The sequence below is a fragment of the Prionailurus bengalensis genome, chromosome B2 (genome assembly GCF_016509475.1).
Source record: "Prionailurus bengalensis isolate Pbe53 chromosome B2, Fcat_Pben_1.1_paternal_pri, whole genome shotgun sequence".
Taxonomy (NCBI): domain Eukaryota; kingdom Metazoa; phylum Chordata; class Mammalia; order Carnivora; family Felidae; genus Prionailurus; species Prionailurus bengalensis.
Genome location: NC_057349.1, coordinates 121,267,827 through 121,285,027, shown reverse-complemented (window position 1 = coordinate 121,285,027; position 17,201 = coordinate 121,267,827). Strand labels below are relative to the sequence as shown.

The following is a 17,201-nucleotide window of genomic DNA, read 5'->3' as shown; positions in this document are numbered from 1 at the left end:
TAGATTTTACCATTTAGGCGTTCTTCAGTTTGCGTGGCACTTACTAGTGGGCCATGAAATCAACTCAATGGGTTGAAATCAACGTTTGAAAGGAATGGATTGGCATGGAAAAATGTGAGTGCATTTCCTGTAAAAAGGGTAAATTTGGGGGTGTTACCAATCCTTCAGTTGCATATCTCTCTATATTTATTATAAACGTATATAGCAGCATAGGGATTTCTTACGGTACATGGATCTTGACCAAACAGGTTTGGTCACTGCTGAAAGTCACTGCTGCTGGCGATAGGGAATCATTGAAGAAGTTAAAGCAGGGACAAGATCAACTTTTGCATTTAGAAAGATGCTATGGTTTCAGTAAAAACAGATTTAAGGGGCAAAGCAATTTAGGAGATGGCTTTAGGAATCCAGAAAAAAGGATATGGACTGGAGAACGGAATGATAGAGTTGATGACACGTCTCTCCTTTCCATTCTCACTGCTACTATTCTTGCTGGGCCTTCATCATTTCTTTTGTAAGCAATCCCTGACTCATCTGGCTACCGATGTCCTTGACCATCTTATAGCCATCCTTCACACTGAATTGAAAGACCCATCTGACAACCCTACACCCCTGTTTACAACACTTCAGTGGCCCAGTTTTTCTGTCCAGCTTCAGTTCCTGCCTCTCCTCTGTGGGCTCATTTTCTACACGTTCCGTGCAGATTTCTTGCCTCCTTTCGCTTCTGCCTTCCTCTCTGCTGGAAATATCTTTTCCATTTTAGTCCACCTGACTTCCTTGAACTCAACCTCCATGACTCATTTTAACCTTACTTCCTCCAGACAGCCTTCCCTGATTTCTCCCAGCTTCCCCAAACATCCCACGTCTTTTCCTCCCATGGCCTTTTGTATAAAGCTCTCTCGTTACATCGAGACATCGCTATAAAGCAAATATTAACCAAGTGTTCACCCAGTGCCAGGCGCTGGGCTTATGTGAATCGTTTCATTTAGTCCTCATAAAACCCTGACGAGGTAGGTATTATTGCTTTGGGAAGGTGGAGCAATAGTTCTCGTTTTCAGCCAAGCACTGTTGTTCTAGAACAAACGATTTCTACTCTTTGGTACATGATACACTCACTACACCATGATAAACCACAGGCTCTTGGGTAAGTCTCTGAAATGCCGGCACCCTCACTCAAAGATCATGCAAGCAGTTGCATTTACTTGTGTCCCCACCACCCAGCAGAATGCCTAGCAGATAGCTAAGCTTGTGGCGAAACCTTTAAATGCTGCACAGCATGAGAGCCAGGTAGGTAACTGAAACGTGTTGGCTGGATTTGGCAATGAGATTTATTGGCGTCTTGGTGAAAACTTGTTCCAATGGGGTAAGACTCTTTGTCATGTCCCTGCAAATATTAGGTGATCCGTAAGGATCGTTTAGTGAATAGATGGCAATGGGCTGAGGAGTAATGTGAGGTGACTTCACAAAGCATGGCTAAGAACGAAAGCAGTCAGGTGGGGTGAGAGGGCTGCTGGAACGAGGAAGTTCGTGGGTAAAAGGGGGGTGTTTTGTTTTTAGTTTGCTAGCTTTTAGGAGATGTTGCAAGAACAACGTGTTGAATGTGCTAAGAGCCACCAGCCAAGCGAGGGAGAGGTAAAAAAAAAAAAAAAAAATTAGAAAAGGGGATTTCTTAGAGGAACCAGGAGAGGAAGTTTCCAAAGCTCTGGTGAATGAGCTGTGGACAGGCGGCGGGCTCTTTCCTAGGGGTCAGCCTGGCATTGCCATTTTCCAAGCCTCAATTTTCATTCGCAAAGGAAATAACACCTCCTGTCCCTTAGATGTATTACCTGAAATGACTTTTTTCTGCTCCCTCTTTCCTCTTCTTTCCTCCCTCCCCCTCCCCCGCCCCCTCCTCATCTTCCTCTTCCTCCTCCTGCTTCTTCTTCCTCTTCCTCTCCTTCTTCTTCTTTAATTTTTTCAAATCCGAGGAAGACTAATTCAAGCCAAAAGGATCAGCCCCGTACCTTAAAGGACCGAGAAAAAATGTTATTTCTATTTCCAAAGGAAGCCCTCATGTCACTAGATTCCTGAGCTTTTTCTATTTAAAACGCGATGGGGTGGGGTCTGGTGAGTGCCTCAACGGGGAGCAGGAGGCAGAAGGGGATTTTACACTTGTGCAGCTGGAAGTACAGGGCAAGGGCTGTGTTTGGTGTCGGATTCTCAAGAGAACTCGCTAGAGAGGGCAGGGGCAGCCGTCTGGCAGCTGCATAAGATGGAGTCCGGGTGCTGCCCCCTGGGTCCTCTCTTTCCTTCCTCTTCTCCTAGTCCCCTGGCCGCCCCATCCCCCGCAGAGGAGGCCTGGGGAAACACCAGGTTAGACGCTGAGGATCTAGAACAGGATGTAAGTACTTTGGTCAACATCGAGAGGAAAGGACAGGGAAACCCCAAGGGCAAATGGCACGGGACGATGGGGAATTCCAAAAGCCACCCAGTCGTCTCAAGGTGCCTGGTCTGGGAGGTATTGCTGCATATGGGAAACCGTGACATACAGCATATTTATCACCTTGATAGAGGATGGTGGCAAAGTACGTTAAGATCTATACATGAATATAGTTGTCAAAAATAATCCAGCAATTCCTATTTTTATTGCCTGCTATTTGTAAGACCATATGTTAGCCTCTGAGGAATTAAAAAAAAAAAAAAGCCTAAGAAGCTGTTCTCACCCTTATGGTCCAGTTGGAAAGATGACATAGGCATAATAACACCCCGTGAGCAAAGAAGTTCCATGGAAGTAAATAAAAAAACGCAAGAGATATTCAGAGGAAAGAAAGCGATGTGATGACCCATAGAGCTAGGGTGAATAAATCCGATTACTACCACTGCTGTCGGATTGTTGTGTCACTGTTCCATTTGTACACAGCCATGCTGTGAAGCGGGCCTCGGGCACCAATGTGAGAGGAATGTGCTTCCAGGAGCCTTCTCCTGACTTACATTAATGTCATAACCAGTCTACCGACGGGCTCCTTCTGGAAAAGAAGACGGTGTGGGGGTCCCTTTTTATAGCCAATTGAATTGTCCAAGTAATTCCCACTAGAAAAACTTGACTGACTGTATCCGAGTTGAAAGTAATTATGGGGGCGCCTGGGTGGCTCAGTTGGTTTAGCATCCGACTTCCTCTCAGGCCATGATTTTACAGTCCCTGGGTGTGAGCTGGGCTGACGGCTCAGAGCCTGGAACCCGCTTCGGATTCTGTGTTTTCCTCTCTCTCTCTGCCCCTCCCCTGCTCGCGTGGTCTGCCTCTGTCTCTCTCAAGCGTAAATAAAACATCAAAGAAAAAAAACAAAAACAAAAAATCACGCCCCTCTGGAAATCGCGGGAGTTGTGTCCAACTTCAGGTTCACTTGGATTTTAAGGAAAAGATCGTTGTTCGTTCCCAGACAACGAAAGAAATGGTGAGACTAGCAGGTATTGCTTTATGAGTTCGCCAAGAAGTACCTGGGCGCTCTATAATTTTTCTGCGCCGGTTGATATCATGATCAGCTAAACCATTTTAAATTAAGAGCAATATCTGTTTACTATTACATCATAGGGGGAAAAAAAAAAAGCACAAGTGGAAAATCCCTAGAAGCTGGCCAATCTCTTTAATCACATCTGGCGATTTTCTAGTCTGAGGGATTATCGCTTTGGGATATCATTTTTTTTTTTTTTACCTTTTTTCCAAATAAAGAAATTAACAAAAGCAGGGCAGACTGGATTTAACAAAAAAACTGGATTCGTATCTCGGGTAAACCCTGTGCTGTAAGAATAGCTGTGGGGTGACGCGAAGGGCCTACCCCTTTCACCCTCAGGACTAGAGAAGCAATGGCTTCTAAGAAAAAAAGTCTGATGCAGTTTGGAGAACAGGTTCCTATCAAGCCCAAGTGAGGGAATTGGTGATCTGTTCAGGGTGAGGAGGCCCTCTCACCCCCCAGCCCCCCCCTTGTCTATGTCTGTTTACAACTCCCTCCATAAACCGTCGCGTAGCTGTGAATAAACCCAGAGCCCAGGTGGCCTAGGAGCGGGGGCTGAGGCTTGTATCCGGGCATTCATCTTTCTCACACACACAGCTGCGGCAGCTTTCCCTGAGCCATTGTGACGGGTCTCTGAGGACCCAAAGCCACTCACAGGCAGCTAGTCCCTGGGGCAGAGCCCGAGGGGACACAATAGGCCAGTTGTAGCTCCAACTCCCTCAGGGGCAGAGGTAGTGTTCCTGCACTCAGCAGTTTTAGAGGGCACCTTGCCCGACTCAAGGGCCTGAGGGAGAGCCCCGTGCATTCATTCACAAGCCAGCCACTCTCTCAAGATCAAGTAAACACCATAAACCAAGTCCTTAATCAGGCCTGTAAAAACCACTGGGGAGGTTAGGAAGCCAAGGAAATGCGTAAAGGAGGAGCGAGGAAGGGACGTATTGAAGTCAGAATGAGGGTTCAGCCAAAGGAGATCATGCATTTCAAGACGTAGAGCATGTAATTAATGCCAGCCACAGTCCTACGAAATGTATCCCTGCAGCTATTTTTATAACACCTTTCTCCCCGATGCTTCTGGAAAAATGGAATATTTCTGACTTTCCCTGGCCACACTCTCTGTGGAAAGAGGGAATATCACATCCCCACATGTCCACGAGGCTGAGAATGGGTTAATTTGTCGAAGGTCGATTGGAATCCTGGGCCTTTCTATTGAAATATCACCCCCACCCACTTCTTGCCCCTGTGGAATGTGTTAAGGGACAAAATACACACCCCCTCTCAGAAGACTCTAGTAAATCAGGTCGTTCAGTAAGTTTCAGTGAAATGGAATAGATTCTAATCATCAAAGTCGCTTACCTTACAGAAATACGAACTTAACACCCGGACACATTACTCCACAAGTAGATCCAGGCAAGTCACGGGGTAGTTTTTTTCCCGAAAGACTTCAGTAGAATATGGCTGTTTGTTTCAAGTCTCCTGAAATTCATGTTTGCAGCTGGAATCTTTCCTCTGAAACGCAGACTTGACGGTCCGGGTGCCTATTTGATAGCCCACTTGGATGTCCTGGAGCCTTATCCCCTCTAGAGACTTTACTGAGAGGCCTCCCTTTCTCATACAATTCCAGTAGAACCCTCCCACCCGCAAGGATCCTAATGGAGCCTCTCTGCTTTATTTACCCCCTTCCATATTATTTTTATTTCATTAAATAAATAACGTATTCCCTTAATAGATAAATTGATTCCTTTGGCCATAACTCACACTCCATAAGGGGAGGTTTTCGAAGCTCTGTCTTGTTAACTGCCATGTTCTCTCAACGGCTAGACTATGCGTGACACCCAGTTGGTCTTCAATCACGAACGATGCATAAATGAATTAATGAACGAATGCAAGTTAAAATGTCAAGAGCCTTAGACTGCTTTTTGAAACAGGTAGAAGATACCAAATCATTTTATTTCTACCTCACGGAATTTGCCTTCATACGAAGTTCTACGTGATAGGATAACTTCAGGGGTCACATGGTGACCCTTAACGATGTGAGGTAGATTTGACTAGGGTTTTCTTGGACCACAACTGTTTATTTGCTTGCTTGGGTTTTTGTTTGTTTGTTTGTTTTATTTTTGTTTTTATTTTTTTTTATTTTTAAGTTTATGTATTTTTTTTTCAACGTTTATTTATTTTTTTTGGTGGGGGGGACAGAGAGAGACAGAGCATGAACGGGGGAGGGGCAGAGAGAGAGGGAGACACAGACTCGGAAACAGGCTCCAGGCTCTGAGCCATCAGCCCAGAGCCCGACGCGGGGCTCGAACTCACGGACCGCGAGATCGTGACCTGGCTGAAGTCGGACGCTTAACCGACTGCGCCACCCAGGCGCCCCTGTTTTGCTTTTAAAATTTTAAATTTAAATGTCCTTAGCAAGCATGCCCTTACGGTCCCTGCCACTCCCTATTTTCGTACCCTGGTCATTTACACAGTTTACGCTTTTCTTGTTCCTGCCAGCCTCTGAAGGCATCCAGCTTGCCAGCTTATATCCTTGTAGAAATTGGTTCAGTGATTTGCTGAAACCATTAAGTATAGTTTTGATGCATAATACTTTACAGTGTGACTTTGGGTAAATTACTAATACCTTTGGGTCTCTTCCAACCTTGAAATTCTATAAAGACATCTCTTAGTTGTGTGACAGCATATGCTCGAGGTCAGCTCGACTATTTGGGGGAATTCTTAGCTGGATATCAAACAAAACGACAATTCCTCATGTGATTCTTAATCCCAACGATTCCTAACATGCCACAGATCATTTATATTTATAGATCAGTGCATACTTTGACCTGAGATATAATGTCTCTAAATTCTTGTCCTCGGATAAAAACTAGTTTGTTTTTTTCTATAACATAATGAAAGCTTAGATTCAGTCACATGGACATTCTTCCATTATAAATTGAATCATTGTAAGACAGTATTGCATAGATTTACTCTAAATAACGTGGTCCATAATTATAAGATTTATGTTTCAGTATATGAAGATTCTTAATCACTCAGGCCATACAAATTCATTTGAAGATAAATCTCTTTGAAATTCAGTTCCTAGTGGGGCGACTGGGTGGCTCAGTCGGTTAAGGGTCTGACTTTAGCTCAGGTCACGATCTCGCAGTTCATGAGTTCAAACCCCACATAGAGCTCTGTGCTGACAGCTCAGAGCCTGAAGCCTGCTTCAGATTCTGTGTCTCCCTCTGTCTCTGCCCCTCCCCCACTCACGTGTTCTCTTTCTCTCTCTCTCTCTTTCTCTCTCTCAAGAATAAATAAACATTAAAAAAATATTCAAAAAAATTCAATTCCTAGCAACCCCAAAGTTCAATCTACTTGGCAAAAGAGACATTGAAAGTAAGCCAGAATAAAAGATTGAATTTAAAATACAAGGTTGGCAACTAATCAAGAATGGCCACCAAACTTCAAGCTCAAAATCCTCTGAATAAGAATAATAAAAAAAACATTTTCCATCTCTAATGAAATTTAGTTCTTTTTAGATTGATCAAGAACACATTTGGTAGTACCATCAGGAAGAGAGATTCTATTGTAGTCTCAAACTTTTTGAGTGTCATTTAAACTTTCATTAATGAATCAAATAAACGCTTTGAATGTGCCTGCTAAATACCCTGGCGTGCGAGAAATACTGAAGGAAGCCTCCCAAATAGTAACATTCGGATGGTAAACTCGACAAGATATTTTAAATGGTTATTGAACAGAGTGCGTATAAATAAAGCAAATAAAGCCATTAAAAGGCACACATGTAACCAAAGAAATATGATTTTAAGTGCTTGAGATTCTTATAAACTTAAAAGAAATTATGCTTTAAAAACTTACATTGTAAAAAGGAAAACTAAAACACCCATAATCCTAACAATGAATATAGCGGTTTTTATCTTGCCTAGTACTTTCTTGCTTTACCTGTGGATAGTACATGTATTTTTACATTTGGAATTCTACTGCTTGAGCAATTCTGTATTGGGATTTTTTTTTTCATATAATTACGGTCTAAACTTTTTCCGTATTGCCAGACAGTCTTCATAATATTTATTTTTAGTGATAGCATAATATTCCATCCAATTGCTTAAATATTCCTTTGTTATTACAATTTTAGTTTCTTCTCAGTGTATCCTTAAAATATTTAATTGTAACATTCCTATAATTCAGTGTTGCCATTTCATATCTTTGTTCTTTTGGTGTAGGGTTGACTTTATTAATTGTTTAAATCCTCAGGGGTTTCAAAGAGCATGGAAAAGACATATTAGATCAAGATAAATTTCAAGCAGTTAGTGACCACAAGTCATATAACCCTGTAATGCTTGTTTAAATTCCATTTTTGTAAAGGAATAGATTGTGGATTTGAGGCACCTGGGTCCCGCCTTTGCTCAATATCAGCATTGTGTCTTGGGAAAATTTGCTTCAGCTATCTGTGCCTTTGTTTTCTCATCTGTAAAATGGGATTAGTACTAGTACCTATCATGTAAAATTGTTCTGAGGATGAAATATCTGAGGACAAAATGTCAAACATTTACAACAATGCCTTTTAGATTTAAAGTGCTATATAAATAGTATGCGTTTTAATATTAGAATCACTTTGGGGCACCCGGGCGGCTCAGTCGGTTAAGTTTCCGACTTCAGCTCGGGTCATGATCCCACGGTTGGTGAGTTCGATCTCCGCGTCGGGCTCTGTGCTGACAGCTCAGAGCCTGGAACCTGCTTCCGATTCTGTGTTTTCCTCTCTCTCTGCCCCTCCCCTGCTCATGCTCTTTCCCTTTCTCTCTCTCAAGAATAAACATTAAAAAAAGGTTTTAATTAAAAAAAAAATATTCGAATAGCTTTATATATTCTCTGTGCTTTATAGGAATTCTACATGGAAGCAACAAGTGGTGAGTTTTAGAATTTTGAAAGCACTATGAGGTAATTTCGTAACCAGAAGTAACTTCTTTTATAATCGAGGTTTTGCAACAGTGACATATATGTTAATTCATTTAGCAGCAATTGAGCCGTAAGCTCACAATCTTAGGTGAGTATTTCCTCTAGTAAGAATAACTAGCAAAACAAAAATGAAAACAATAAAACAAAACAAAAATGGAAACAAAAAAGAATAACTAGCAATTCACCTTACATATTTGTGAATCAGTCTGTCAGCATAATCATATTATGGTAAGAGTAAACGTAAAACAGTCACCATCTACTGAACACTACATTGTAAAATCTTCATGATGACCTGGGAGGAAGTGTCATTACCCCAATCATCCCCAGATGGGGAGACAGACTCAGTGAGATGAAATGAGCAGCCAAAAAACACGCACACCTAAAGAGTGATCGGTTAGAACTGACCCGTTTGGATGATATTAACACTTGAAAGAGAAATCGTGAGACTACATTCTCCTTTCATGAGGATCCATCCACCAAATTTCCCACTGGGGTCCCATTAAACATCACAGGGGGTAAAATGCAATTCTTTTCTTTTGCATGTTGCAGGTACGCAGGTGGATCAAGAGCCCAATGGTCAGTGTGGACAAGCATCAGAGTCCCAGCCTGAAGTACACGGGCCCCTCGGTCATGCACATCCCACCGGGGGAGCCAGATTTTGAGTCTTCCTTGTGTCCGACGTGCCTGGGGGACCACGCTTTCCAAAGAGGTGTTCTCCCTCAGGAGAAGGAGTCGTGTTCATGGGAAACTCAATCCGGGTGTGAAGTAAGTTCGGTTTTGTTCCGGATCCATTACCCTGAAAGGATTCTAGACCTTTATTTTTCTTATATTCATGCCACAGTATGCAAAAAAACCGAATTCAAAAAAAAAACCAAAAAACCCAAAACATATTTAATGCACATTTCTATAAAGCTCCTGAGGCAGATATGGAATGTGACCTTTGCTAGCCCATTGTACTAAATTGTTTTAATAGCCTTTATTTATTAGGGAAGTTTTAGCTTCACAACAAAACTGAGTGGAAGGCAGAGAGATGTCTCATGTACCCCCTGCCCCCCACACATGCACAGCCTTCCCCACTATCAACACCTTTCACCAGAGTGGTACATTTGTTACAAATGATGAACCTACCTTAACACATCCTCACCCAAAGGCCGTAGTTTGCATTCAGGTTTGCTGTTGGTGTTAAGTTTGGGCAACTTTATAACAACCTGTATCCATTATTAGAGTATCCTCTGTGCTCCTCGGGTTCATCCCTCCCTCCTGCCATGCCCTGGCAACCATTGATCCTTTCACTGTCTCCATAGTTTTGCCGTTTCCTGAATGGCATATAGTTGGAATCCTCCAGTAGGTTGTACTGATTGTAATACTGTTCCAAGATGGATACAGCCATGTTTTGGTCAACTAGAAATCCTTTATAAGCTGTTTGCTCACACGAAGATCAATTGTTATGGAATGCAAAAAAAAATATGTAACGTCATCTACAGGTTTGTTGCCTTTATCAAAATACTTATCTCAATATGATTTGACTCACAACAGAGCACTATATAACTCATATTTCCCATTTTCCTAGATGTGGTACTTATATTTTTTATATATACTCCTATTTTTACTAAGACTTATTTTTCCTTGCTTACTCCAAGACTTTTGTTTTTTGTCTTTTAATTTGGTTAATCCAAGAAAGCCAGATAACTGACTTAGCTTGAAGGTTCTAAGATTTCAAAAATTTAAGATTTCATTTTTCACTTGTAACTCAGTGAGGCTTATATTTATTTTGACTTTTTAGACCATTAAATCAAATGCTTATGTCATTTTTATTATCACCTTATTGACATAAATGCACAAATTAGGGAGACAGAACATGTTGTGACAAAATACAATTAGTTGCAAATGATCTACCAATACATTACTTCAGAACAGTGCATTATTAGATGATAAATGTTAATAATTCCTCCCTTCTTTTTTTATTTCTCTGGAGGAAAAGTTTTCCAAAGATAAAGGAATCATTTTAGCTGCTAAAATAAAACGCTTGAGTCCAAGTTCAACTCTAGGATATGCAATGTCTCAGAATCGGTCTCTTGCCCACTTTCTGAGGTTACTGGAAGGATCAAATGAGATAACATATAAAATATTTCCTAGTCTGGAAAGTGCCATGCAAGCAGAAATCATCATTACTTATGCTTGCTGATTTACATATTAGCTAAGCCTGTGAATCTGTAACACTAAATTAGACTTCCGTGACTAGGTTAGTGCTTTGCTGATATATGAACATTTGTCATGGTGCATTAGTTGTTTTGCTAGACGCTGGCTCAACTCCGGGTTGACCATAAAAGGTGGCAAATAGATTCTAAACGCAAGTATTGGCAATTTTTTTTTTTTCTGCAAAGAGCCAGATAGTAAAAGTCTTAGGCTTTTAAGACCTTTCAGTTGCTGTCATTTCTGTTCAGCTCTGCCCTGTGGGGAAAGCAGCCATAGATAATATACAAATGAATGGGCCTGACTGTGTTCAAATAAAAGTTTTTATTTACAAAAACATGTGGCTGGTCCACCAGCCGTAGTTTGCAGACTCTTAGGCTCTTAGAATCTAAAAGAATTTGCCAACTCCTTAGAGTCTAAAGACCTATTCATAACTTAGAGGTGGAAAGAGGGCTCCAGAAATCCTACACAGAGCACAAAGGCCTAGTACTAAATGTTTACTCGAGGGCCTGGTAGATGCCCCATTTGTTAGGAGCTGGGGCTAGATTAATGAATAAATAGAATTCCATATAAGAGGAAACAATAAACAAAGAGCTGGAAGGAATTTAAAGCCACACTGTGATTCATCCTTTTACTTTATCTGGAATAATAGGTGAATCATTCTCCAGTTTACAAAGGACAACCTGGCTCTGACTTTGCTGAGTTTTTTCTAAGGTCGCCACAAATCAAGAAGACACTTAATATGTTAACAATTTAACAGCGAATCTGTATTTTGGGTTCCTATAGGGATTAAGCCGTGAGACAGTTCCTTGAGGAGGCACCTCGGGCCTTTTAGGAAGTGGCCTTGTGGGATAAGAAGATGGAGAGGCTCTTAGATGCACAGGCCTGGTAGTAAAGAGTCCACGTTGTTTTTCTGACAACTCCTAATGTGGATAATTTTAAGCCAGTCATTAATTCATCCTTCCTTTTCAGTCTCCCCTCCTATGAAAATTGAGATTATTCATGCTTGCCATCTGGTCTTTCCTGGAATTTTTTTTAGTAATTTGAGGATGAGATGCGATCTTTAAAAATCTTTCGTAAATGTAAATTTACGTATAAACAGTGTGCCGGGCTCAGGCAACCCACATTCTGATGCCGGCTCTGCCACAAAGTCAATATATGAACTTGAGCCAGTCACAAAAACTCTCAAACATAGGATGAGCCTAACCTCATTAAGCTCTTTTTAATCTGAAATCCTACGGTTGGGGGTTTGATGCCCTGTAAATGAAAATAAATTCTGTACCTAAAAGGAAAACATAAAACATAGAAAATGAGGTGAGAATGTTTTAAATAAAATAAGAGAATGAATAGAGTACCAGTCCTTTATAAATAATGCGAGCTTTTTCTTCCCGCTGACTTTAAAAATAGTACATTCTAAATGCGACCTTTAATGGCCAAAACTTGGTAAGAGTTACATTGCAGTTAGTTCGTGCCAGGCCTTGCCAATGGTCCAGTTAGCGGCCTTTAGACATATTTCTTCCACGGAAGGAACCAGGATATACATATTGCTAATATATCACCCAGAAGAATAGCCATATTGTGATGTTACTTAGTGTGGTCTAAAACGGACTGTTTACAAATTAAACAGACCTTTCTGGAAATGAGATGGGAAGATGATAACACTGAGCTATGTAAGCCGTTACTGAATAATGCATGCCAGTGAAACTTAAGTTGTAGCATTTCAGGCTGAAACCAACTTTTGGGCCATAAGGAAATGGAAACCAAAGTAGGTTTTCAACGGGTGCGTGCCGACCAAACGTATTCACAGACTTTATTCTGTGCCGTCTCTGTCACAGCACCTTCAACATCCAGACCAACTGAGCTGGAAGGAAAGGTGAGCACTGTTTTAGGGTAGGAAGAGGGCAGGAAATCTGGAATTAAGGAAAGTATGGGATTGGATGAAGATGGCAGCCCGAGCACATAATGTCCTCCTTCCTGCCTGCCTTAAATGACAGGAAAACACGCACACACACACACACACACACGCACGTACACATGCACACACACACACATGCACACACACACGTACACATGGACACATGCACATGCACACACGCACACACATGCATTTTCATTTAGAGTCATGAAAACAAGGGAAGAATCTCTGAAAAACAGAAGGCAGGTAGGATTATGGTGTCCACGAGGAAAACACAGTCCAAAAGGATCACGTCAAAGAACCACTGCAACAGAAGGGAACACTGCAAGCGTAGGTCTTCAAAAGGACCCAGTAAATTGGAAAATAAAGATGTGCCAGGCAAAGCCTAATAAAAGGAATATAGTTTTAGCAATATAAATGTCAGACAAAATACAACCAAGGGCAAAAATTTTCAAAAAAAAAAAAACCCAGAGGAATATTTCACATCGATGAAAGAAATCTGTCAAGAAGATAAAACACTCATGGGGCACCTGGGTGGCTCAGTTGGTTGAGCGTCGAACTTCAGCTCAGGTCAGGATCTCACAGTTCGTGGGTCTGAGCCCTACATCGGGCTCTGCAACGATAGCTTGGAGCCTGCTGTAGATCCTCTGTCTCCCTCTCTCTCTGCCCCTCCCCCGTTTGCTCTCTCTCTTTCTCTCTCTCACACACACACACAAATAAATAAACATTTAGAAAAAGAATATAGGGGCGCCTGGGTGGCTCGGTCGGTTAAGCATCCGACTTCGGCTCAGGTCGTGATCTCACGGTCGGTGAGTTCGAGCCCCGCGTCGGGCTCTGTGCTGACAGCTCAGAGCCTGGAGCCTGTTTCAGATTCTGTGTCTCTCCCTCCCTCTCTGCCTCTCCCCTGTTCATGCTCTGTCTCTCTCCGGCTCAAAAATAAATAAACATTAAAAAAATTTTTTTTAAATAAAAAAAGAACATAAAACATTCACAAACCTTTTGGCACTTAACAACATAACACGGAGGTCTTTAAAACAACCACTAATGCAAATACAAAGAAAAATTCACGAATTCATGTCATAGAAAGAAATTTTTACCATACATCTAGAAATTACCATTTCAAGAAGACTAAAAATATGTAAGGATAGATATTTAATAAAACAACCAAATATGATTTATGTAGAGATTTGTAACTAATAAAGAATACACGTTATTTTAAGCATACATGGAATATAAACTGACCAAGAATTAGATCATGAAGCATATCTCATCAAATTCCAAAAAGCAGAAATCACACAGGCCACACGAGCTGATTACAATTTGGTAAAATTAGAAACTAACAATAATATGAGAGCCAATTTCCATCTCTGGCCAATCCTTTCACATAGAGTCCGTAAACACCCTACTATTAACTCTGGGCTTACTTAGAAAAGAAAAAGAGAAATTGAAAACTATTGCTTTAAGTTTATTTAGTTATTTTGAGAGAGAGAGAGGGCGCATGAGCGGGGGAAGGGCAGAGAGAGAGAAAAGACAGCACGGGGCCCGATGCAGGACTCCATCTCAGGAACCATGAGATCATGACCTGAGCCGAAATCAGGAGTTGGATGCTTAGCCAACTGAGCCACCCAGGCACCCCAAGAAATTGAAAACTATTTTAAGTGCTTTATTTCCACCACCAGGAAAATGCAAAATGAAACAATGAAATTCTATTTGCTTTGAATCCATCAGATTATCAAAGGGTTGAAAGATTAACAATGTCATATTGGGACAAATATGGGCCAAAATGTTGCTGGCAGAATAGTTTTTTGGCCATGTTCCTCTATTTAAAAATTTTAAAATCTCAGACTTTTTAATTTAGCTAATCTATGTGTCCACATCTACCCTAGATATATACTTGCTTTTATAATACTAGGGACAGGTAAAATGACATCCTTTGTGATATTGGAGATGGGAAAAAAAAAGGGGGGGGGATCATCTGTGGGTAACAAAATTATAAACTCATAGGGAGTTATTGACTAAGGCACATCAACATTGTGGAACAGTACGAAGCCGTTAAAAACGATGTCCCTATGTACTGACATATCTCAAGTTAGAAAGCAAGTTGAAAGTGAATTCTGTGTATAGAATTGCCACATCTATTTTTTAAACTTCATAGTTTTCTCTCAATGTGTGCATGTGTGTGTGTGTTTGTATCTCTGAATGTTTGTGTGCACGTGTGTTTATGTGTCTATGTGTATAAATGCAAGCAAAAAAGATCTGGAAGTACGTTCACCAAACCGAAATGGTGATCACTACCTTCCAGGGATTCAAATTGAGAGATGATGAGGTGGAAAAAAAAAAAAAAAAGGAGTCAAGTACGACTTCAGCCCTGTCTATACTGGTTGAATTTTTCAAGACCTTATTAATATATTACCTTTGGGTTTGGGGAAAACACCATGCCCACCAAGGAGCCTCCGCTGTAGAAAGTAAATCGTTACAACTCAGTCCTATTGGTTGGAAGTCAGGTACCATGTCAAAGATGGTTTCATAACATAAGACCATTCCGTCACGACGAAGAAAGGCTCCCGAAGGAAAATGGAAAACGCATGATATTTAGGCTTCCACAGAACCTGGCTCACGCTTCTGTTTGTCAGCTATGTTGCCCTGTTTGTATACGTGTCCACTTATTCTGGAAGCTTCCCTCAGTCGTTAGCTCTAACGTGTGTTCGTCTTCCTATCTCCTCCAGGCCTTGTGTGCGTGCTGTAAAGCTACTGTGTTCTTTTTTTCCCTCTTTGCCTTCATTAGCTGAAATTAAAATTTTGGCCGTGCAAGTTTTTCAAACATGAGAAAGAGAGACTAAGGCAGAAAACTCTGCAGCCCCTGCTGGCTGTAAATCACGTGCATTCCAGAAGCACTGCCGAGCCAGGGCTCAGGGCCGATTCTCATTAAGCCTGCCCTCTCATATGGGATAGATTTGGCCCAGTGAGGATTTCCTCCGCCTCCTCTGTCTTTCAACTGAAGGCAGCTCGAAAGATGCTTAGTCAGCACCCAACAGCTAAAGCCGGGGCGCCGGGCACTGTCTTTAAGGCCTAGAGAAGTCAGTCCTCCGGCAGGAGCCGTCCAACTTGGAGACGTTATTAACACCTTCCTACCAACACGAGAATTAACATGCAGTCTTTGCCTTTGCCGTGATTCGATGCAAGGTCACTGCCGCTTCTTCCTCCTCAGTGAATCACCAAAGACCATAATAGAAGGCACATTTAATTAAGCAGACTTTACACAGCTCCGGGTGGGAGTCTGCCCCAAGAGGCTTGTTCAGTATTTCGGATGCCTTACCTCCGTCTGTTAGGCTCCCGCAGCCGCTGCCGTTACCATTATATTTCTTCTCAAAATTGTTGAGCAGCTTCTTTGAAGCCCAGGAAGCTCGGGATAAAGTGGTCAGCTGGGCAATAGTTTCCATGCCGGCTTACTTTCCTATCGTCTTGAGTTTTTCTGATCCTTCTTAAGAGGAGGCTATAAAATATATATATATACTTAAATCATCCAGATGGCTTTAGAGATTTCTGGTTTCTTTCAATTTACATAGTAAACCTGGTTTTTTTATGAAGGCTTATAGGGAATAAAATAATCGTGGTTCAGATTGCCCTCTTCCCCCAGTTTTCTGCTCTTGGCATGATGTATTACGGTCTCTGAAGGACATATGGTGCTTTCTAAGCTCATCACCCATAATGGTCCTTGTTCTGCACCAAATTTTAAGCCACGTAATCCTTGAGAAGGCACTTATCACATAAAACAAAAGATGAGATGGCTACGGGAGGGACAAGAAAAAGCCTTCTCCCCTCCCCCTTTTATTTTGCTCTGTATCCTTAGAATGTAGTGGAGTAGATGACATTCTACCCAGAAATCCTGGGTTCTACAGCCAGCTCTGCCTCTGGCAGGTCACATGACCTTGGGCGTGTTTGCGTGTTACTTGATCACACTCACCTGCCAACCCTGGAGAATAAACCAGTGCTGCCCACTTCACAGGGCTGAATGAGAAGATGGGGAGCAAATGAGAAAACAGGTGTAGAACTCTTGAACCACAGGCGCGCCTGGGTGGCTCAGTTGGTGGTGTTTCCTACTCTTGATGTCAGCTCAGGTCATGGTCCCAGCGTCGGGGGATCAAGCCCTGCGTCCAGCTCCTTGATGAGCATGGAGCCTGCATATGATTCTCTCTCCTTCCCTCTCCCCATCTCTCCATCTCATGCACTCTCTCTCTCTCTCCTTCTGCTTCTCTCCCCCAGTTGCATTCTCTCTCTAAAAAAAAACACACAGCAAAACGTAAACAGCATTTGAAATTTTATTAGTTGGCAAACATTCCGAAAAGACCTTAAAACAAGTAAATCAGTCCTAAGCAAAAGATTCATCACATTTCCAAGCTTTCCTCCTTAAAATTAGTAATAATAACAATAATAAAAGAATACTACCTGGAAAATAATATGTCTTGGGAAACATTGAAAATGACTCGATAAAGGGCAGCCTGGGTGGCTCAGTCGGTTAAGCACGGACTTCAGCTCAGGTCATGATTTCACAGTTGGTGGGTTCGAGCCCCACACTGGGCTCTGTGCTGACAGCACAGAGTTTGGAGCTGGCTTCAGATTCTGTGTCTCCCTCTCTCTCTGCCCCTCCCTGCCTG

The 17,201-nt window shown here is 41.9% G+C and overlaps 1 protein-coding gene and 1 long non-coding RNA gene across 2 annotated transcripts in view; one reads left to right on the top strand and one right to left on the bottom strand.

The window, feature by feature from the left end:
- Window positions 1–17,201, top strand: part of SGK1 (serum/glucocorticoid regulated kinase 1) — a 113,286-nt gene that overhangs the window by 33,629 nt on the left and 62,456 nt on the right. The window contains exon 2 of the mRNA XM_043592436.1: window positions 8,988–9,203. Within this exon, the coding sequence (XP_043448371.1) occupies window positions 8,988–9,203 (216 nt within the window). The remainder of the gene's footprint in view (window positions 1–8,987; window positions 9,204–17,201) is intronic.
- Window positions 14,246–16,700, bottom strand: LOC122490012. Its single transcript, XR_006299064.1, has 2 exons — window positions 16,511–16,700; window positions 14,246–16,039 (listed from the first exon to the last, which is right to left on the bottom strand). It is a non-coding gene; the product is annotated as an uncharacterized LOC122490012 (long non-coding RNA).